Source organism: Urocampus carinirostris, chromosome 3, assembly GCF_059441175.1.
Source record: "Urocampus carinirostris isolate Australia breed hairy pipefish chromosome 3, RoL_Ucar_1.0, whole genome shotgun sequence".
Taxonomy (NCBI): domain Eukaryota; kingdom Metazoa; phylum Chordata; class Actinopteri; order Syngnathiformes; family Syngnathidae; genus Urocampus; species Urocampus carinirostris.
The window spans coordinates 1,726,583-1,749,671 of record NC_142351.1 but is presented as its reverse complement, the minus strand read 5'-3'; the positions used below and the strand labels follow the sequence as shown (position 1 = coordinate 1,749,671).

General features: G+C 44.7%; 2 protein-coding genes across 2 annotated transcripts in view; both read right to left on the bottom strand.

The window, feature by feature from the left end:
* LOC148368257 (uncharacterized) overlaps positions 1–23,089 on the bottom strand; it is a 541,253-nt gene that overhangs the window by 348,883 nt on the left and 169,281 nt on the right. The gene's annotated exons all lie outside the window — the stretch shown is intronic.
* arhgef25a (Rho guanine nucleotide exchange factor 25a) overlaps positions 1–23,089 on the bottom strand; it is a 72,670-nt gene that overhangs the window by 19,498 nt on the left and 30,083 nt on the right. Inside the window, exons 3-5 of the mRNA XM_088330182.1 lie at positions 12,352–12,653; positions 8,698–8,790; positions 133–227 (exon numbers count right to left, since the gene is read on the bottom strand). Of these exons, the coding sequence (XP_088186308.1) occupies positions 133–227; positions 8,698–8,790; positions 12,352–12,653 (490 nt within the window). The remainder of the gene's footprint in view (positions 1–132; positions 228–8,697; positions 8,791–12,351; positions 12,654–23,089) is intronic.

The window sequence follows — 23,089 nt, the reverse complement described above, 5'->3', positions numbered from 1 at the left end:
ATATATATCGTGTCCATGTTGAAAATAAATGGGACGGGTCTCCAAGACGGGCCCTTCGGGCCGATTTTCGAACCCTTTCCGATACTTGCCCGACGTGCGGTTAACACGCTAAGTCGTGGATCGAAAACGTACGAGCTTTTGTCGGCGGCGCTCCGGCGTTCTTCTTCGGCGTCTCCGTCCCCGACCGAGGACCGTTCTCCGTCGTCCCCCGTCCCCGAGGCGGCGTCCTGCGCACAACAAACGTCCGTCACGGGCGCTTAGCGAAGCGCTTAGCGCGGCTAATGGGGTCGGAGGAGGCGGGTCGCCATGGCGACGGCACGCCGAGGACGGAAGGGTGGCTAGATAAGGCTGTTAGCGATAGCTCGACGCCGGCTAATCGAGTCGGGACTGAAAAATGAGGATCCTGTTCTCCTTTATCTCCGAAATGGCGAATTTGTTTTAATTAGGGAATAGACGGGACCGTTTTCCCGTTTACTCATCCGTCAAAAAGATCCTGTTGTCGTTCCGATAAACGCCTCCACCGTCATCGGCTAGTCAGGTCTGAATTCAGAGTTACACGGTGGCCTCCTATCGATGGCAGGATTGACAAAATTATTTTTCATCGAGAGGCTACCTGTTATCGTTATTGTCAACATGTCTGTCATCGGCTAGTAAGGTCTGAAGTTCTTTATCGAGACTACCAATTATAGTTATTTTCAATGTGTCTGACATCGGCTAGTAAGGTCTGAAGTTTTTCTTTAAGATGTTACCGGTTATCGTTATTTTCAACGAGTCTGTCATCAGCTAGTAAGGTCTGAAGTTTTTCATCAAAGGGCTACCAGTTATCGTTATTTTCAACCTGTCCGTCATCGGCTAGTAAGGTCTGAAGTTTTTCATCAAAGGGCTACCTGTTATCGTTATTTTCAACCTGTCTGTCATCGGCTAGTAAGGTCTGAAGTTTTTCATTGAGAGGCTACCCATTATCGTTAATTTTAACATGTCTGTCATCGGCTAGTAAGGTCTGAAGTTTTTCATCGAGAGGCTACCAGTTATCCTAATTTTCAATTTGTCTGTCATCGGCAAGTAAGGTCTGAAATTTTTCACCGAGAGGCTACCGGTTATCTTAATTTTCGACGTGTCTGTCATCGGCTAGTAAGGTCTGAAGTTTTTTATTCTGATATCGGCGCTAAACTGCGACTTTATTGAAATTGACGATTGTCAAGGTCATCGAGAAGAAACGCAAGGCTCGCGGGCCACATGCGGCCCGTCACATCATTTCGAGTGGCCCGCGAGACAATTCTGAGAGAAGCACAAGAGAAAAACGAGCCGCAGTTTTAGATTCCGGGCACAAGTCGCAGAGCAACTGTGATGACTTTTTTGTCCGTCTTTCTTGAACCCTCCCTCTCCGTCTTTCTCTTTTCTTTCTTTTTTCCTTTCTCTCTCTCTCTCAATGTCTTTTTTATGCTCTCTTTTTTAATCTTTCTTTATTACTCTTTTCTCCCTTTTCTCTGTTTCTTTCTCCATTTCTTATTTTCTTGCCCTCTCTCTTTCTCTTGTTCTTTCTTTTTTTTCTGTTTCTCTATTTTTTCTCTATTTCTTCATTTCTTGCTCTCTCTTTCTCACTCTCAGTCTTTCTCACTTTCTCTCCCTCTCTGTTATGCTTCTTTTTTCCCTTTCTCTTTCTTTTTTCTCCCGCTTTCTGTATTCTTTCATTTCATTTTTTTCTTCTTCTTTTGTTATATCCCTCTTCCTTTCTTTTTTCTTTCTTTTTTCCCCTCTCTCTTTCTTTATTTGCCTCTTTTGCTCTCTTTTAATATTGCTTTCTCCATTTCTTTCTTTCTTGCTCCCTTTCTTTCTCTCTCCATGCTTCCCTCTTTCTCTCTTTCTTTATTTCTTTCTCTCTCTTTCTTTATGAATGATCATTTTTACGCTAGGAGGCGCAATATGATATACACACTGTCCCTTTAACCTAAACAGATTCCTCCATTTTCCGACCCTGGCGTATTGGTCTTTCTTCAGGGTCTTAAATCTTGGAGTCATCCTGGAAAGCGCAACAAAGATCAATCAGGCTTAGTCTTACGTTTGAAGTCTTGTTTTTAGTTTCCATTTGAAGCTGACAGATTGTAGCGCTCGCCCCGGGAAAAACTCGGCTCCAGGGAGGCTGCCGGGGCCCCCCGGGGCCCCTCGTCGGCCCCCCGGCCGGTTTTGCCAACGGATGCTCCCTGATGGCGAGCAGATGTTCGAATCCCTCTCCCTTGGGTGCCTCTTTTCTAGGACCAGACTTGGGTGGTCCTAAAACTGCGGGTGGGGGGCACTTGAGGGGCTACAAGACTTTCGAAACCATGTCACCTGCAGAGCTCACCTCGCCCGCTAGAGGCGCCGGACTTAGGAAACTGGCTGTCCAAAAATACTCCATTTAAACCACAGGTGTCAAACAGGCGGCCCGCGGGCAAGGGATTGAATCACACTCAGAGAAGCGCAAGAGAAAAACAAGCTGCAGGTTGAAATATGTCCGCTTGATGTTGCCAAAGAAAGGTGCCTCCAACAAAGACACTCTACTTGTATTTCTCTCTCTCTCTCTCTCTCTCTCTCTCTCTCTCTCTCTCTCTCTCTCTCTCTCTCTCTTTCCACCCCTTTTCTCCCACTCTCTGTCTCTTTCTCTCTGTGTCTTTTTAACTTCTTTTGCTCTAACTTCCTTTTTTCCTTTTCTCTTTCTCTCTTCCTACCCTTCGCACTTTCTTTTCTCTTTTCTCTCCTTCTGTCTTTCTAATTCTCTTTGGATTTCTTTCTTCCGCTCCCTTTCTTTTCCCCCTCTCTCACGACTTTTTATCTCTTTTGTTGCTCACGCTCTCTCCCTCTCTCTCTCTCTTTTTCTTTCTTTGTCACGCCCTCTCGCCCTTTCCTTCCCTCTTTCTCTTATTTCTTTCTCTCTTTTTTTTCTTTCTAATCTACTGGTCCGGCCCCCGACAGAATGTTTGTTCTATGGTGTGGCCCCCCGACTTCAAATGACTTTGACAGCCCTGATTTAAACGAACGGGCTCCATTTAGTTGCAACGGCAGCTGCAGTACCCACGACGGACTCTAGGCGGCAGCCGACATAAGAAACCTCATTGAGGTGAATGTGCTCCGTTCATCCTTGTGAGCACCTGTTATGCTCACTGCAGCCACTAGGGGCACCCGACAGGGAAAATCCCCAAAATACTCAGTTGACCTCCATTATTTTGCAGATGGGGTAGCCAAACTTTTAATAAGGGCCTCAAACTATCATCCTGAGGGTGGCAAACGGCTCCTGGGCCACTCGTTGGAGACCCCTGTTCTAAAATGTCTTTCTCCTGAAAAAAATGAAAGCTAATTGATAAGCTATTTGTTTCAAAATAGAAAATGAGGTGTATTATATAATGATTTTGATTTTGCGCAAGATCTTTCTACGTCGGAAGACCGTTTTACAAATGATGGGTATTGCTGCCTCGGTTTAAACTTTTTTGAAATGGTGCATGGTATCAGACAAGTCTCTCATTCTCTTTCGTCACATCCCTCAGCCGAGAGATCGGGAAAAAGAGAACCGTGGCTTACTATGGCCACGTTTCCCGGCTGAGGAGAGGAGGCGGTGGCTTTCCGTCTTCCTGGTCTCGGCTTAAGACATGTTCAATTCAAGACCTTAAAACTTTTCGACGCTTTCGGATATCAAATTCAAGAGTCGACAAAAAAGAAAAATCCACAATCGAAACAAAGGAAACTCAACAACGAACACGAACGAGACAAAATTTGAAACAAATATTCGACGGACAATCATTGAGATTCGTCTTCTAACCTAAGACCCGTCCTTACAATTTCGAGCGCCTCATCCAAAATTCAAGCACTTTCCCAACCTGGAAAACACAGGACGAAAACTGCATTTAGGGGGGATTGGTCATCACCCTACGGTCCCTGTTATTTGCGGTCTCGTTGATGTTTAGAGAGTCATGGAAAACGTCTGCAAAAAACCAAACCTCTGCGAGCAACGCTTTGACCTCGGTTTAAACTTTTTGAAATGGTGCACGGTATCAGACAAGTCTCTCATTCCCTTTCGTCACATCCCTCAGCCGAGAGATCGGGAAAAAGAGAACCGTGGCTTCCTGGCTGAGGAGAGGAGGCCGCGGCTTTCTGCCTTCCTCGTCTCCGTCCTCCCCAGGCAGCCGAGGCCAGCGAGGTTCCTACAGCTCAAATTCGAGACCTTAAAACTTTTCGACGCTTTCGGATATCAAATTCGAGACCGAGTCGACAAAAAAGAAAAACCCACGATGGAAACAAACGAAACTCAACAACGAACGCGAACGAGACGAAATCTGAAACAAATATTCGACGGACAATCATTGAGATTCGTCTTCTAACCTAAGACCCGTCCTTACAATTTCAAGCGCCTCATCCAAAATTCAAGCACTTTCCCAACCTGGAAAACACAGGACGAAAACTGCATTTCGGGGGGATGGGTCATCACCCTACGGTCCCTGTTATTTGCGCTCTCGTTGATGTTTAGAGAGTCATGGAAACGTCTGCAAAAAAAAAGAAAAAAAAACAAACCTCTGCGAGCAACGCTTTGGCCGGGACCAAGGAGCCGTTTGTTTCCCGAGGCCTCATTGTGTCAGTTTTTTTTGTCGGTCCGCCAGGGAAAAAAAACCCTAATCTTTTCCTTCGGGTCGCTCCGACTCCGACCGCAGCCTGTTTCCCGATTTTTTCACAGGAAATGGATAACTGAGGGCTCAATCAATAATTGGAATATGTCATCTATTGACCAGTTTAATATTAATACTGGTCCCATCTCTTGGAGCACCGCATCAGTTTTTATCGGTTCCTGTACGATGCGCCTCAAATCCCGATCCGAGAAATACCCAAGGTAAGGTAAATGCTGCGTTTGGGTCCGTTTGGAGGTTAAAGACAATGCTTTGTCCCCAATCGCTGCAAGTGCTACTAACGTTGAGTCATCTCAATTGGAACACACGGAAACACAAGGTTTTCGTTCTCGCCTTACGTTCGCATGCGGGCTGTCAGGGACCAGAACAGGATCAGGACCCAAACGCGTGACGTTCTCACACGAGCCTTTTATTTGACGGGAAATGGGGAATCATGCACGTTAGGAAGCCGGTCTGGCGTGGAAGGATAGGAAGCCAGAGGCCGACGAGATCGATAACGAATCAGGATAACAAAAATAAACGGGCTTTCTGTGACAATTTTAGCCTGGCGACTGTAAATTCAAAAAGGAAAGTTGACCGCGAGGGAAAATTGCAGTCTTTTTTCAATCCAAAGTCGAAACAATGGCGTCCGCCTCGTTGGCCGAGAGACTCGAGCTCTTTTCAAAGAATAGAATATCAAGTCAAATGAAAATGCTACAAAGGCAAGCTACGAGGTGGCATTAAAAAAGGAAAGTTGACTGCGAGGGGGGGATTGCATTCTTTTTTCAATCCAAAGTCGAAACAATGGCGTCTGCCTCGTTGGCTGAGAGACTCAAGCTCTTTTCAAAGAATAGAATATCAAGTCAAATGAAAATGCTACAAAGGCGAGCTACGAGGTGGCATTAAAAAAGGAAAGTTGACTGCGAGGGGGGATTGCAGTCTTTTTTCAATCCAAAGTCGAAACAATGGCGTCTGCCTCGTTGGCTGAGAGACTCAAGCTCTTCTCAAAGAATAGAATATCAAGTCAAATGAAAATGCTACAAAGGCGAGCTACGAGGTGGCATTAAAAAAGGAAAGTTGACTGCGAGGGTGGATTGCAGTCTTTTTTCAATCCAAAGTCGAAACAATGGCGTCTGCCTCGTTGGCTGAGAGACTCAAGCTCTTCTCAAAGAATAGAATATCAAGTCAAATGAAAATGCTACAAAGGCGAGCTACGAGGTGGCATTAAAAAGGAAAGTTGACTGCGAGGGGGGATTGCAGTCTTTTTTCAATCCAAAGTCGAAACAATGGCGTCTGCCTCGTTGGCCGAGAGACTCGAGCTCTTTTCAAAGAATAGAATATCAAGTTAAATGAAAATGCTACAAAGGCGAGCTACGGGGTGGCATTAAAAAAGTAAAGTTGACTGCGAGGGGGAATTGCAGTGTTTTTTCAATCCAAAGTCGAAACAATGGCGTCTGCCTCATTGGCTAAGAGACTCAAGCACTTTTCAAAGAATAGAATATCAAGTCAAATGAAAATGCTACAAAGGCGAGCTACGAGGTGGCATTAAAAAAGGAAAGTTGACTGCGAGGGGGGGATTGCATTCTTTTTTCAATCCAAAGTCGAAACAATGGCGTCTGCCTCGTTGGCTGAGAGACTCAAGCTCTTCTCAAAGAATAGAATATCAAGTCAAATGAAAATGCTACAAAGGCGAGCTACGAGGTGGCATTAAAAAAGGAAAGTTGACTGCGAGGGTGGATTGCAGTCTTTTTTCAATCCAAAGTCGAAACAATGGCGTCTGCCTCGTTGGCTGAGAGACTCAAGCTCTTCTCAAAGAATAGAATATCAAGTCAAATGAAAATGCTACAAAGGCGAGCTACGAGGTGGCATTAAAAAGGAAAGTTGACTGCGAGGGGGGATTGCAGTCTTTTTTCAATCCAAAGTCGAAACAATGGTGTCTGCCTCGTTGGCCGAGAGACTCGAGCTCTTTTCAAAGAATAGAATATCAAGTTAAATGAAAATGCTACAAAGGCGAGCTACGAGGTGGCATTAAAAAAGTAAAGTTGACTGCGAGGGGGAATTGCAGTGTTTTTTCAATCCAAAGTCGAAACAATGGTGTCTGCCTCGTTGGCCGAGAGACTCGAGCTCTTTTCAAAGAATAGAATATCAAGTCAAATGAAAATGCTACAAAGGCGAGCTACGAGGTGGCATTAAAAAAGGAAAGTTGACTGCGAGGGGAATTGCATTGTTTTTTCACCCAAATCCGAAACAATGGCGTCTGCCTCATTGACCGAGAGACTAAAGCTCTTTTCAAAGAATAAAATATTGAGTCCAATGAAAACGCTACAAAGGCGAGCTACGAGGTGACGACACCGACGACCGAGCGCTACAAACCTTGGACGGAGTTATGAGTGTTGAAAGAACGCCAGGCTGAATCGTCGGCCCTCACGCATTTTCAGCTTAGCAAAATTGGCTCCTGCCTGATACCTGTTGCCGACCCGTTTCTGGACCCGTTTCTGTTTTGCTCCTCCGTCCCGGCCATCGACCTGTTTTGCCCTGTTTCCTGCCTGATACCTGTTGCCAACCTCTTTTCCAACCTCGTTGCTGCTTTTGCTTCTCCGTCCCAGCCATCGACCTGTTTTGCCCCGTTTCCTGCCTGATACCTGTTGCCAATCTCTTTTCTGGACCTGTTGCTGTTTTGCTCCCCTGTCCTGGCCATCGACCCGTTTTGCCCTGTTTCCTGCCTGATACCTGTTGCTGACCTCGTTCCTGGACCCGTTTCTGTTTTTGCTCCTCCGTCCCGGCCATTGACCTGTTTTCCCGCCGCCTACGACTATCCTCGCTCGACACGGAAGCGCCACTTCCGCTTTCCTGCTCTCTGCTACCCGCGACCGACAATCATGGGATGGTGGATGCACGCGCTTCTCTCTTTCTCAATAAAAACTGAGTAAAACGAACGCTTTTGGGTCCTGTCTCCGTTCCTGGCTTGTGACAGTTTGGCTATGCTTGTAGTGTCTGTGGTTTTTGTTCTGAATAGAAGATGACCGTTCTCTGCCATTGTGAAGTTTATGACCCATGTTTGTACATCGATTCTTTGACAGTGAAAGTTTTTAGATGCATGCAAAAATCAGGCTTGAGTGTGTGTTGCCTTTGTTGTTCTGGATGGAACTTGGCCCCGCCCGACAGACGGCTTTTTTCCGGCATTGTGAGATTTCCGCCTTGTGTTGCCGAGGCCGATTTACGACGGTTCTAGGACCGTTTGGTGATGCCTGACGTGTCTGTGGTTTTTGTTCTAAATAGATGACCGTTCTCTGCCATTGTGAAGTTTATGACCCATGTTCGTGCATCGATTCTTTGACAGTGAGGTTTTTTTGGGGGGGCTGTTTTTGTCTGATCATTTTGGAGAGGACAAAGTAGAAATTGGAGAAAGGAGCATATAAGTGGGTGACGCATCTCCTCCCGCATGCAAAAATCAAGCTGGAGTATCTGTTGCCTTTGTTGTTCTGGACTGAACAAGGCCCACCTGGCAGAAAAACCTTTCTGGCATTGAAATGATCCCGACCTACGTTCTTCATCAATTCTATGACAGTTCGGTTGTGCGCAGTTCTTTTTTCTGTCTGGTTGTTTTCGTTTGATGAAAATTGATGAATAGTTTTGAGTTTTTCCTCGCCTGCATGTTGGTTTAAGATCAGGTCATGGTGTCATTGTAATCCTGTGCAATCCTTTGAGACATTTTTGTGATTAAGGGCCAAACAAAGAAATGGGACTTGACTTGAGTATGCGTTGCCAAAATCCTGGGAGAGCAGCAAATGAGAGAGAGTCTAAATATCTAGCTCCTCTTGCACGGACTTAAGTGTCCGGGCCTTGTTCCATCCAGAACAAAAAAAGGAAAGAGCCTGTCTTTCGCTCCGGTGACGTTTTTCAACCCTGTCTGTGCCTCGATTCTACGACAGTTTGGTCGTCCACGTGTTCTTCTTGTGTGTTGTTTGTTTTTGTACTGCCAGCATTTTACTTGACCCTAACCCACGCTAGGGTCCGTTAGAAGGCACCTCGTTTCGCATAAGTCGAGCGATATTTCGCGGGGACCCACCTCGTTTCCGACCGGGACCCGGCTGTCGCGGTCGGGGGATCGAAGCGTGGCCGGCGATAGGTCCTCGGGGCTGGCCAACCCGTCTCTCCGTTCCTGTCGTGCGCAAACACAAAACGGGGAAGACAACGTTCCCGCTTTACAAAACCAAGTCGGTCGATCGGCATCGGAAAATCAAAAAGTCAATCGTTTCAGGGACTGGTTTTTGTAACGGTTCTCAGCTGCTCTGACGCCAGGAAGCAGTCAGCATCCCACCCTGATTCATCCGGCCAAAAGGTCTAGAGTACATAGAATCCAGATAGATGTCTAGATAGAGAGAGAGAGAGAGAGAGAGAGAGAGAAAGAGAGAGAGAGATGGATAGATGGATAGAGAGAGGGAGAGAGAGAGACAGATACCATAGATGGATAGATAGAGAAAAAGAGAGAGAGAGATAGATGAGAGAGAGAGAGAGAGAGAGAGAGAGAGAGAGATACCATAGATATAGATAGATAGATAGATAGATAGATAGATAGATAGATAGATAGATAGATAGATAGATAGATAGATAGATAGATAGATAGATAGATAGATAGATAGATAGATAGATAGATAGATAGATAGATAGATAGATAGATAAAGAGAGAGAGAGAGAGATAGAGAGAGAGAGACGGATACCATAGATAGATATAGATAGATAGATAGATAGATAGAGAGAGAGAGAGAGAGAGAGAGAGAGAGAGAGAGAGAGACGGATACCATAGATAGATATAGATAGATAGATAGAGAGAGAGAGAGAGAGAGACAGAGAGAGATAGATGGATGGATAGAGGGAGAGAGAGAGAGAGAGACAGATACCATAGATAGATAGATAGAGAGAGAGAGAGAGAGAGAGAGAGAGAGAGAGAGAGACAGAGAGAGGGAGAGAGAGAGAGAGAGAGAGAGACAGATACCATAGATATAGATAGATAGATAGAGATAGATAGATAGATACCATAGAACGAGATAGGTAGATAGATAGATACCATAGATAGATAGAGATAGATAGATACCATGGATATATATATATATATATATATATATATATATATATATATATATATATATATATATATATATATATATATATATATATATATATATATATATATATATATATAGAGAGAGAGAGAGAGAGAGAGAGAGAGAGAGAGAGAGAGATACCATAGATAGATATAGATAGATAGATAGATAGATAGATAGATAGATAGATACCATAAATAGATATCATAAATAGATATAGATAGATAGATACCATGGATATATATATATATATATATATATATATATATATATAGAGAGAGAGAGAGAGAGAGAGAGAGAGAGAGAGAGAGAGAGAGATAGCTTGATTCATCCCCGTAGGAAAATTCAGACTTCCAGCAGTATCCTTGTGTTGATTATTAACAAATTGAATCTAGCTCTAGCGCTTTTGCTAATCAACTTTTAGCTACCTAACTTTTAGATAGATAGATAGATAGCTACTTGATTCATCTCCGTAGGGAAATTTACTCTTCCTGCAGTATCCTTTTGTCTTTTATTGACAGATGAACAGGATGGCCTCGGGGTGCTGTGTTGTAGTTTAGCAACAGCGGAGTGGAGGACGTCACACGCTAGGCCGAAAGTTGGACGTCCCTGCGGCAGATTGAAATCTTTGTGTCCAGGGTTACACCGCCTCGTGTCCGCGTAGATAGCGAGTCTGCCTCCTCTTGGCTTCCCGCAGGCTAAAGAGTCTCTGTCTGCCCTTACAGCGCTGAAGCCGGATAGCTCCATGTTAGCGTCCGGGATGCTAGACAGGTTTCCGTAAAACACTGCAAACTGTATGCTTCTTTTCCTTACTGAGCTGCATTTTTCAATAACAATGGGGGTGGAACATTTTCTGTTGTAGCATTTTTATCCACAAACTTAAAATACATGCCCAATTTCGTTGTCACAATATGTTAACCCATTTTGTAACAATAACAATAAAGGTACCGTATTTTCCGCACTATAAGGCGCACCTAAAAGTCTTCATTTTTTTCAAAAGCTGACCATGCGCCTTATAATACAGTGCGCCTTATATATGGCTCAATATTAAATCGCAAGGTCTCGCAACTTGCGCAACAGCCGCCGACTCGATTTTCCCCCGAACGTGGAGTCGTCCGCAATGTATGCTGGGATTTATATACCGGCGTTTCATTGGCTAACCAATGTGTCAATCATCATTTGAATCGATCGCTATTGGCTGAAGTTATTCGGAGCCTCGGATTGGCTAGAGGGCCGAAACAAACCCTGCAATTGGCCGAAAAAGATGTGTCAATCATCCGTTAAATCGATCGCTATTGGCTGAAGTTATTCGGAGCCTCGGATAGGCTAGAGGGCCGAAACAAACCCTGCAATTGGCCGAAAAAGATGACTGAATAGCAAGCTTGCTAAACTACGCCATAAAGAAACATGTTTCATTAGTCTGTATTTGTAAATATTTGACTCTCCTGGATTTACTTCACTCACGGTTGTAAGAAGACCATGATTGTGTATCATTATTGAACGTGAGAACTTCGATCTCGATGTTGCTGTGATGAGTTGAGTGAATTCAACTCAATTCCAAGTGTTTATTGTCATACGCACAGTAAAGTTGCGAGCGAAAAAGAAAATAGAAACTAAGGAATGGTTGGCATTTCTTGAATCCCAAGACTTTAACCTTCCGAATGATGGAACGATGCATTTGAGTGACATCGTACGGACACTGTTTCCGTACATGTCTGAGACACGTATTTGCTTCTTTGCAAGCTTTGGGAATGTTAAGGGGGAAATCAGTTGGACTGAACCATCTGACTGTTTTGTCCACAATCCCATTGTAGCGCCTTATCATCTGGTGCGCCTTATTTATGGAAGATATAGGACCAAAATAAATTTTTTGGGGGTGCGCCCTATAGTGCGGAAAATACGGTATATTCTATTCTATTCTATTCTACATTTAACCAAAATGAACTATTTTTCTGTTTAGCTTAACAAAAAGTCAATACAGGAAAAAAAAGCAGTTATTATTCAACATGTCCTTTAATACGGAGTTTGAAAGAATTATATGGACGAACTGGGCATGTTTTTTCTTATTATTGCCATCTACTGTTAAGGAGTGTCATCATTTTGCCACATAAAGGATTTTGTACATTTTGACCATAAAGGATTTTATACGATTGACTTATAATGCACTGAAGATTTTCCCTGAGTTGGCTTGAGTTCAATGACAGGGCAGCCTGTTCCAAATGCATGATATTTTGTCTAGTTCTGTTGATAACAGGACGCGTGAGTGTGCTAAAACAGAATGTTCCAGACATCAAGGCGTTCGTGGACGAGATTGTGAAGCCCCGCGTTGGGTTTCCTTGGCGCGCCCATGGGAGGAGCCGGCACACCGTCTCGCGGGGAGACGTGGGCCGATAAGAAAAAGCTAAAGGACTTCAGGAGAAGGCTTCACGCGGACTCCACACGTGTGGAAATGTCAACTTTCCTGTTCATTTTGATCATTCATTCCCAACACACGGCAAAGGACCCGCGACCCACTTTTTGCCCGCGACCCACCGCTTGAGAAACAGCGAGTCAAAGAAATGAGACTTGTCTCAGCTCCAAAGGAGCTTCAAAAAAGAAGAAAAAAAGGGTCTCCTCACCAGTGGCGTCACAGGCAGGACGCGGAGGGGCCGCTCGGGGCTCCGGGACGGAAGAGCGGGGGGAGGCGGTCGGGGAGGGACCCCGTCCTGGGTTTTGGACCCCTGCCGTTCCCCTTTGGCCCCGGCGCTCAGCTTGCGGACGGGGGCGCTCAGCCACTTCTTCAGGGTGCTGACGGAGCGTTTGGAGCCGGGCGAGCCGGGGGCCGGATCGCCGGGGGCCGGGCTCCCGGGGCCCGAAGACAACGGCGGGGACGTCGCCGAGGCGGACGGGCTGCCCTCGCCGCTCGCTGCCGAGTACGAGTCTGACGGGAGCGAAAACGGGAGACGTCAGTTCGATGGGACGGACCCCGGGGCCGACGCGCGTTAGCCTTGGTCTCAAACTCATTTAAACCCCGGGGCCACACAAAAGACCAAACATGCTCTCGGGGGCCAGACTAATATATTCGAGAGAATTGAAAAGAGAAAAGGTGGGACAAGCAAAGAGAGAAAGGGCGAAAGAGAGAGAGAATGTGAGAAACAAAAGAGATAAAAAGAAAACTGGTGAGAGGTAAAGAGAAAGAAAGAAATCCACAGAAAAATAGGAGAGAAAAGAGAAGGAGAGAAAGAGAAAAGGGGAAATAAAGAGAAGGAGAGAAGAGAGAGAGAAAAGGAAAAAGCAAGAGAGAGCAATATGAGGTAAAAAGACACAGAGAAATAGACAAAAAGGAACAAAGAAAGAGACAAAGGGACAGAGAGAGTGAGAGAGACATGGAGAGTGAAAGAAAACAGAGGAGAAGAGAGAGTGAGAGAAAGAAAGAGAGAGAGAGAGAGAGAGAGAGAGAGAGAGAGAGAGAGAGAGAGAGAAAGAGAGAGAGAGATTGTGAGAAAAAAGAGATGAAAAGAGAAAGAAAGAAATCCACAGAAAAATAGAAAGCGAGGAGAGAAAGAGAAAAGGGAAAAGCAAGAGAAAGAGAGAAGAGAGTGAGAAAAGGAAAAAGGGAGAGAGAGCAATATAAGGTAAAAAGACAGAGAAATAGACAAAAAAAAGGAACAAAGAAAGAGACAAAAGGACAGAGAGAGTGAGAGAGAGATGGAGAGTGAGAGAAAGAGAGAGAGAGAGAGAGAGAGAGAGAGAGAGAGTGAGAGAGAGAGAGAGAGAGAGAGAGAGAGAGAGAGAGAGAGAGAATGTGAGAAAAAAAGAGATGAAAAGAGAAAGAAAGAAATCCACAGAAAAATAGAAAGCGAGGAGAGAAAAAGAGAAAAGGGAAAAGCAAGAGAAAGAGAGAAGAGAGTGAGAAAAGGAAAAAGGGAGAGAGAGCAATATAAGGTAAAAAGACAGAGAAATAGACAAAAAAAAGGAACAAAGAAAGAGACAAAAGGACAGAGAGAGTGAGAGAGAGATGGAGAGTGAGAGAAGAGAGAGAGAGAGAGAGAGAGAGAGAGAGAGAGAGAGAGAGAGAGAGAGAGAGAGAGAGAGAGAGAGAGAGAATGTGAGAAAAAAAGAGATGAAAAGAGAAAGAAAGAAATCCACAGAGAAATAGAAAGCGAGAAGGAGAGAAAAAAGAAGGAGAGAAAGAGAAAAGGGGAAAACAAGAGAAAGAGAGAAGAGAGTGAGAAAAGGAAAAAGGAAGAGAGAGCAATATAAGGTAAAAAGACACAGAGAAATAGACAAAAAGGAACAAAGAAAGAAACAAAGGGACAGAGAGAGTGAGAGAGAGATGGAGAGTGAGAGAAAACAGAGGAGAAGAGAGAGTGAGAGAAAGAAAGAGAGAGAGAGAGAGAGAGAGAGAGAGAGAGAAAGAGAAAGAGAGATAGAGAGAGAGAGAGAGAGAGAGAGTGAGAAAAAAAGAGATGAAAAGAGAAAGAAAGAAATCCACAGAGAAATAGAAAGCGAGAAGGAGAGAAAAAAGAAGGAGAGAAAGAGAAAAGGGGAAAACAAGAGAAAGAGAGAAGAGAGTGAGAAAAGGAAAAAGGAAGAGAGAGCCATATAAGGTAAAAAAACCACAGAGAAAGAGAATAAAAGTAACAAAGAAAGAGAAAAAGAGACAGAAAGAGTGAGAGAGATAGGGAGTGAGAGAAAACAGAGGGTGGGAGAAAGAAAGAGAGGAAGATAAAGAGAAAGAGAGAGGGGGTAAATACAAGTACAGTGTATGTGAGAGGCAGCTGGCTTTGGCAACATCAAGTGGACCTATTTCAACATGCAGCTCGTTTTTCTCTTGTGCTTCCCCCAGCATTGTCTTGGGGGCCATATTCAATCCCTTAGGAGGCCCGATTCAGCCCGCGGGCCACCTGTTTAACACCCCTGCTTTATCTGCACGTGGGGCAGGGGTGGCAAATTCATTTGAGCTTAATTAACCCCTTAGCTTGCCCCGTTGGCACCAACGGCCACGGGACCCGATTGGCTGTCGGACTCTTTAAACTCCCGTCTTTCGAAAGGAAGCCGTCAGACCGTCTGCGAACCTAAGCTTTCAGCTAGGCAAGCTTTTGTACTCTCTGACATTCTCCTGCCCTGTTTCCTGCCTGATACTTGTTGCCAACCTGTTTCTGGACCCATTTCTGCCTCCGTCCTGGCTATCAACCCATTTTGCCCTGTTTCTGGCCTGATACCTGTTTCTGACCTCTTTTCTGGACCCATTTCTGCTTTTTCTCTTCCTCCCCGGCCATCGACCTGTTTTGGCCCTGTTTCCTGCCTGATACCTGTTAGCGACCTCTTTTCTGGACCTGTTTCTGTTTTTGCTCCTCCGTCCTGGCCATCAACCTGTTTTTGTCCTGTTTCCTGCCTGATACCTGTTGCCGACCTCTTTTCTGGACCCGTTTTTGGTTTGCTCCTCTGTCCCGGGCATCGACCCGTTTTGCCCTGTTTCCTGCCTGATACCTGTTGCCAACCTCGTTTCTGGACCCGTTTCCATCTTTGCTCCTCCACCCCGGCCATCGACCTGTTTTGGCCCTGTTTCCTGCCTGATACCTGTTAGCGACCTCTTTTCTGGACCTGTTTCTGTTTTTGCTCCTCTGTCCTGGGCATCGACCCGTTTTGCCCTGTTTCCTGCCTGATACCTGTTGCCAACCTCGTTTCTGGACCCGTTTCCATATTTGCTCCTCCACCCTGGCCATCGACCTGTTTTGGCCCTGTTTCCTGCCTGATACCCGTTACCGACCTCTTTTCTGGACCTGTTTATGTTTTTGCTCCTCTGTCCTGGTCATCGACCTGTTTTGGCCCTGTTTTCTTGCCAATACCTGTTACCGACCTATTTTCTGGACCTGTTACTGCCTTTGCTCCTCCGTCCCGGCCATTGACCTGTTTTGGCCTTGTTTCCTGCCTGATACCTGTTGCCGACCTCGTTTCTGGACCCGTTTCCATCTTTGCTCCTCCACCCTGGCCATTGACCTGTTTTTGCCCTGTTTCTCAACATTGACCCATCTGAGTTGGAAAGCTCACAAATAGAAGATTTTAATTCTCGCCAGATTTGTTTTGCAATCCAATGTCCCGCAGAGGAGTGTCGCACGGCCATCTTGAAAACAAATAGCTTGAAGCCTTAACTGCTACTTTGTGAAATTTTATCACAATCTGAAAAAGTAAACATCATATTTGACACATTTTTCCAGATGTGGCCAGATGTTGACAAGTTAAAACAAATGTGTATCTGACTTTGACCATTTTTTTTTTGACATTTTTAAAGTGACGTATGTTTCACTCCTCTTTCCACCATCAATCCATGATAATAAGTCTGTTTATTTTTTTTGAAGAGGAGTTTCAGAGCAAAACAAACAGATCACGACTAGGAATGTCCGATGAAGCAGCAATGCTTTTAGGCGGATTTTTTTTTTTTTTATCTGCGGTCATTGTGTCAGTCAACATTCAAATCGGTTACTATTGGCTGAAAGTATTCGAAGCTGGAAGAGGCTAGCTCCCTTGTATCAATACATTAATAAGTCTGTTTATTTTTTTTAAGAGGAGTTTCAGAGAAAAACAAACAGATCACGACTAGGAATGTCCAATGAAGCAGCAATGCTTTTAGGTGGATTTTTTTTTTTTTTTTTTATCTGTGGTCATTGTGTCAATCAACATTGACATGGGTTACTACTGGCTAGAGGAGGCTAGCTCCCTTTCATCAAACAGGCTCGTATAGGCTATTGCTAGCAGTCGACTTTGAATGAAAGCCCGCTATTGGCTGAGAGTGGTGTCAATCAAAAGGGCAGAGGCTAACGACCATATTGGGAATACATGAATAAGTCTGTTTATTTTGAAAAACGAGTTTCAGAGCAAAACAAACAGATCACCGCTAGGAATGTCCGATGAAGCAGCAATGCTTTTAGGCGGATTTTTTTTTTTTTTTTTAAATCTGTGGGCATGATGGTGTGTTTTAGAGTCAATATTTTACACAATGAGATTTGTGGCCATTTTGCAAAGGGAGATTTTTAAAAACGCAGCTCATCGATGTTAAAAATGTTTCTCTCGTGCGTCTCTTAGCATTAATAAGGAGGCGGATCGCAGTTGGCCCGCGGGCCGTGAGTTGGACACACGTGACGAAGAGAGGGGGCCAGGGCAGGAGTAAGCTAAGATTTTTTTTTCCTTTCTACTAATATTTCTTCTCCGCCCGATATTTTGCAGAGAGAGGGGCACAAAACCATCATAACCTAAAACCGAGAGAGAGAAGGAGAGAGAGGAAGAGAAAGAGAGGGGAGAGAGAGAGAGAGAGAGAGAGAGAGAGAGAGAGAGAAAGAGAGAGAGAGAGAGAGAGGAACTGGAAGAAAGAGAACAGAGAAATAGAGAGATGACAAGGGAGAGAACAGAGAAGATGAGAAGGAGAGAAAGAGAGAGGAGAAGAAGAGAGAGAGAACAGAAAAAAGAGAGAACGAGACAGAACACAGAAGTAGAGAGTAAAAACAAGAAAAAAGAGAGGGAGAAAGAGAGAAAGAGGAAGGGGAAGAAAGAGAGCAGGGAAAAAGAGAGAGAACAAGAGAGAGAACAGAGAAGATGAGAGGGAAAGAGAGAGAGACTGAGAGAAAGGTAGAGAGAGGGAGTGTGTGTGAGAGAGAGAGAGAGAGAGAGAGAGAGAGAGAAAATCAAGGAGAAAAAGAAAGAGAGAAGGAGGCAATGAGAGAAGGGGAGAAAGAGAAAAGGAGAAGGCAAGAGAGAGAAAGAGAGAAAAGATAGAAAAGGAAAAACAGAGAGCAAAATGGGGCAAAAAGACACAGAGAAGGAGACAAAGAGCAACAAAGAAAGAGAAAAAGAGAGACACAGAGAGTGAAAGAGACAGAGACAAAGAGTGGGAGAAATAGAGAGAGAGAAATATATACAAGTACAGTGTCTTTGTTGGAGGCACCTGGCTTTGGCAATATCAAGTGGACCTATTTCAACCTGCATCTTGTTTTTGTCTTGCGCTTCTCTGAGCATTGTCTGGCAGGCCGGATTCAATCCCTTAGCGGGCCCGACCTGGCCCGCGGGCCGCCTCTTTGACACCCGTGGTCTAAAGAGTGGCAACAAATCAAGACCTTTTCATTCGTGGGAGGATTTCATATTTGTTGGGCAGACCGGATGAACGAGCCTCGTGGGGCCGCAGGTTGTCCCCGGGCCGCCATTTGGAGACCCCGGTTCTAGAGGAAGGAATGAAAACAAAGCGTGGAAATATAAAAATAGCCGGCGGACCCCTTGCCCCCCCCCTCCCGGAGACGCAGCTGTTTCTCCGAGCTGACTCGGCGTTTACGGGAAGTGGAAGACGTTTTTGTTTTTTCGTGGAATCCGACACCGTCTCAAATCCAGCCTTTGAGAGGGCCGGAACAGGGACGGGACCCACTCGCGTAACGTTTCTCACAGTTTTAGTGGGAAGAAGGGAAAGGAGCGCACACACCATCCAGAGATCACCGGTCATGGAGAGCAGGTCGCTCTGAATGCGAAAGTGGGACTTCCGGAACAGAAAAAACAGGACATTAGCCGGGTTAGAAGTGCAAAAACGTGATCGGGATCGGAAACGAGTCGAAAGCCAGGAGAGAAGAGTAGACGTGGCAGTGTCAGGAACGAAAATAACAGGTCAGTCGCTGGGAAAGAAGAGAAAAAACATGATCGGGATCGGAAACGAGTCGAAAGCCAGAATAGGAGAGTAAACGTGGTCGAGATCAAAAACAGGTCAGTAGTCAGGAAAGAAAAGCAAAATTGTGATCGAGATCGGAAACGAGTCGAAAGCCAGGAGAGGTGAGTACACGTGGCAGTGTCAGGAACAAAATAAAAACAAGTATTCGCTGGGAAAGAAGAGCAAAAACGTGATCGGGATTGGAAACAAGTTGAAAACCAGGAGAGGAGACGTGGTCAAGATCAAAAAACGGGTCAGTAGTCAGGAAAGAAGAGCATAAAAGTGATCGGGATCGTAAACGAGTCCAAAGCCAGGAGAGGTGAGTAGACGTGGTCAAGATCAAAAAAGGGGTCAGTCGTCGGGAAAGAATAGCAAAAATGTGATCGGGATCGGAAACGAGTCGAAAACTAGGAGAGGAGAGCAGACGTGGTTGAGATCAAAAAACGAGTCAGTAGTCGGGAGAGAAGCGCAAAAACGTGATCGGGATCGGAAACGAGTCGAAAGCCAGGAGAGGAGAGTAAATGTGGTCAAGATAAAAAAACGGGTCAGTAGCAAGGAAAGAAGAGCAAAAACGTGATCGGGATCAGAAACGAGTCGAAAGCCAGGAGAGGTGAGTAGATGTGGTCAAGATCAAAAAACAGGTCAGTCGTCGGGAAAGAAGAGCAAAAACGTGATCGGGATCGGAAACGAGTCGAAAGCCAGGAGAGGAGAGTAAATGTGGTCAAGATAAAAAAATGGGTCAGTAGTCAGGAAAGTAGAGCAAAAACATGATCGGATTGGAAACAAGTCGAAGGCCAGGAGAGGAGAGTAGACGTGGCAGTGTCGGGAACAAAAAAAAAAAACAGGTCAGTCGTTGGGAAAGAAGAGCAAAAACATGATCAGGATCGGAAACGAGTCGAAAGGCAGGAGAGAAGAGTAGACGTGGCCGAGATCAAAAAACGGGTCAGTCGTTGGGAAAGAATAGCAAAAATGTGATCGGGATCGGAAACGAGTCGAAAACCAGGAGAGGAGAGTAGACCTGGTCGAGATCAAAAAACGGGTCGAAGCCGGTAAACAGTCGGGAGCAAAAACAGGAGTGAGTCAGGGTCGAAAAGCTTGCCTAGAATAAACTGAGATTCTGAGACTTTTTGCTTTTCCCTGTTTGGAAAATAACATTTACACCAAGAGTCTCAAACTCATTTGAGCTCGGGAGACCAATGGGAGGAGAGAAGATTAAAGGGAGAAGATAAGAAGAATAAAAGGAAGAAGAAGAGAGCTAGGCGAGAGAAATGGAGACGAAACGAGCAAGAGAATGAGAATGAGAAAGAGAGAAACAAGACAAAAGATAAAAAAGAGAGAACAATACAGTGCTGGAGAGTAAGAGAAAGAAAAGGGTGAAGAGGAAAAAAAGAAACGGAAAGACAAAAAGAGAGAGATAAAGAGAGGGAGAGAAAAAGACAGAAGTGAGAGAACAGAAAAAAAGAAGGAAAAATATAGAAAGAGAGAAGGTAAAGTGAGAAGGAGTGATAGCAAGAGAGAAAAAACGGACAAAACAAGAAATAGTGAGAAAAAGAGACAGTAAAAGAGAGAAGAGAGGGTAAAGGGGAGAGAGAAAAAGAGGAGAAAGAGAGGCAGAGGAAAAAAGGGTGAGGAAGAGAGAGAGAGGGAGGAAGAGAGGAAGAGAGGAAGAGAGAGCGGAAGACAGGAAAAAGTCATCTAGCTCCAGTTTGTGTGTGAGTGTCCTGGCCAGGCATTGCCAACATCAAGGGGAGCTATTTTAAAGTGCAGCTCGTTTTCTCTTGAACTTCTCTTCACATTGTCTCACAGGCCGGATTGCGACACTCAACGACCCCGATGCGGCCCGCCGACCGCACATTTGACACCTTTGATTCAGAGGATTCCTAAATATACATGCGGGGAATAACCGGCAGAGTCATCAAAATGCCACATTTGTATCCGTGCACGTATCATGTAAGTCTACGCTTTTGTCCGGCCACAGAGGAGAAATCCAATATTCAATTCCAAATGATGGATAATGTTTACATATGAAAAGGCAGGTTTTTTTTTTCCCTCCCTCGAGACCATGCTGATAAAAGTCATCAACGCCTGAGCTGCCCGGTCATGCAAAAGGGAAAAAACATTGTGAGGGAAGGAATAGTCACTGGACGGAGGGAGGGAGGGACGGAGGAAGGAAGGGCCTTGCTAAATCCCAGCAAAGTAGAATATTTTTTTGCTTTTTTTTGTCAAAGCTTGATGTTTTGCACTCATATCCACCTTCTTCATGGCCAAATTCAAGCAAATCAAATCAAGTCCTGTTTCTTTGTTTGGCCCTTCATCAGAATGAGTTGCAAAGGGCTGCATAGTCCACAGATGATTGCAAACTACTTTTTCTCTTTTTCTCTTCCCCCTCTTTCTCTTTTCCCCTCTCTTTTTCTCTTCTCCCTCCCTCTTTTCTCCCTTTCTTTGCCTCTTTCTCTCCCTTTTCCATTTCCTCTCTATTTTTCTCTCTTTGTCCGTTCTCTATTTGCCTCTTTTTCTTCTATTCTCATTCTCTTTTCTCTCTTTTGCTCTCGCTCTTTTTCTATTCTCCCATCTCTCTCCCTTTTCCTCTTGTTTTATCTTCTCTTTTTCTTCTATTCTCATTCTTTCTTCTCTTCTCTCTCATTTGCTCTCGCTCTTTTTCTATTTCCCTGTCCCTCTCTCCATTTTCCTCTCGTTTTATCTTCTCTTTTTCTTCTATTTCCATTCTTTTTTCTCTTCTCTCTCTTTTGCTCTCGCTCTTTTTCTATTTTCCCGTCTCTCTCCCTTTTCCTCTCGTTTTATCTTCTCTTTTTCTCAATATCTGCTTTCTTTTTCTTCCTGTGTCTTTCTCGTTTTCTCTCTTTCACAGTTCACTCTTTTTCTTCCCACTTCCTTTTTTTGTATCTCTCTTTTTCTCTCCCTCTCTTTCTCCTTTCCCTCTCTTGTTCTCCCTTTCTTTGCCTCTTTCTCTCCCTTTTCCATTTCCTCTCTCCCTTTCTCTATTTTTCTCTCTTTCACCGTTCTCTATTTGCCTCTTTTTCTTCTATTCTCATTCCCTTTTCTCTTCTCTCTCTTTTGCTCTCACTCTTTTTCTATTTCCCCATCTCTCTCCCTTTTCCTCTCGTTTTCTCTTTTTCTCAATATCTTCTTTCTTTTTCTTCCCGTGTCTTTCTTGTTTTCTCTTTTTCACGATTCTTTTTCTTCCCACTTCCTTTCTCTGTATCTCTCTCTTTCTCTATTTCTCTGTTTTTTCCCCGAGTCCGGCCCCCAGAGCGTTTTTTTCTACCACGTGGCCCCCGGGCTCAAATGAGTTAGACGCCCCTGTAATAATGACGCACTTTCCGAGAGGAATTTCCAATTTCTGCGGTATCTCGGTCTCTTCACGTGACGACGCCATACAAACTCATACCCACTGCCGTTAATCACAGGTATCGAACATACGGTCGAGGGTGGTAGAAAAGTACAAGAGAAAAATGAGCTGCACTTTGAAATACGTCCACTCGATGTCGCCAAAGCCTTACATTCTTGACTGGACCTTTGGTAAACATCTGACGTATCATTGGAAAGCTTCCGCTCTTGAGATTCGAGATAGGACGAGCATTTCCCAATTCCCAAAAACTATAAAGTGGGTACGGCTCACCTAGAAGGTCTCACGGGGGTCCCTTGATAAGAGGATTCCCTGCAAACGTTCAAGAGAGACCATGTCCATCTAAGCGATTCCAATGAGGATTGACACATGGGTTAGCCAATGAAATTCCTAACATCGTTTGAAGGCCTTTTCCAGGAGTGGACTTCAATCAGAGGCTCCAAGAAGAGCATTCAATGGACTCAGGGGTCCATCTCAGGTTTGAGATTCGAGGCCAATCGCACATCGTCACTATCGACTCTTCCTTTGAGCCGATGAGAAAATGTGATGGTGAGTTTTTAGGAGAAATCGAGGTTTTTTTTTCAACGTTCTACTGGAATAAAAGCGGTAGACTGGAGTAACAGGACGGAGACGAAGAACCTGCCGGCGAGCTTCCTTTCATCGACCGCTATCCATTAGCTAAAAGCGCTAATGGAGCATCCCGGTTGGCGGCCGGCGAGCGCTCCCAGACAAATTTGCCAGTTTGTAAACATCTCCCGCTCGCCCGCTCGCCGCTCGCTATCCGTCACGGAGAATATTGCCGTGCGGCTTTCCTCCAAAGGGTCATAAATCTCCACGTATGACCTGTCGTAAATCCCGTTTTGCGAAACTCCTGTGAATATGATCCGTTTCGAGGATTCCGGCACTGCGACAACCACAGTCATGAATCCCAATTGAGAATTCAGAAACTGTGGTCATAAATCATCATTTTCATAAATATCATTGTCAAGGGGCTACATATCCATCAGAATTCAGAAAGGAATTTCAGGAAGGTAACCACTGTGGTCATAAATCATCAATTTCATAAATATCATTATCGAAAGGCCATATATCCATCAGAAATCAGAATGGAATTTCAGGAATGTAACCACTGCGGTCACAAATCGTGATCTTATTGACTCATCAAAATCAATAGAACAGGTCACAACCCCTCTAGAATTCAGGAAGGAATTTTAGGAAGGCAACAACTGTGGTCATAAATCATCATTTTCATAAATATCATTATCAAAAGGCCATATATCCATCAGAAATCAGAAAGAAATTTCAGGAATCTAACCACTGCGGT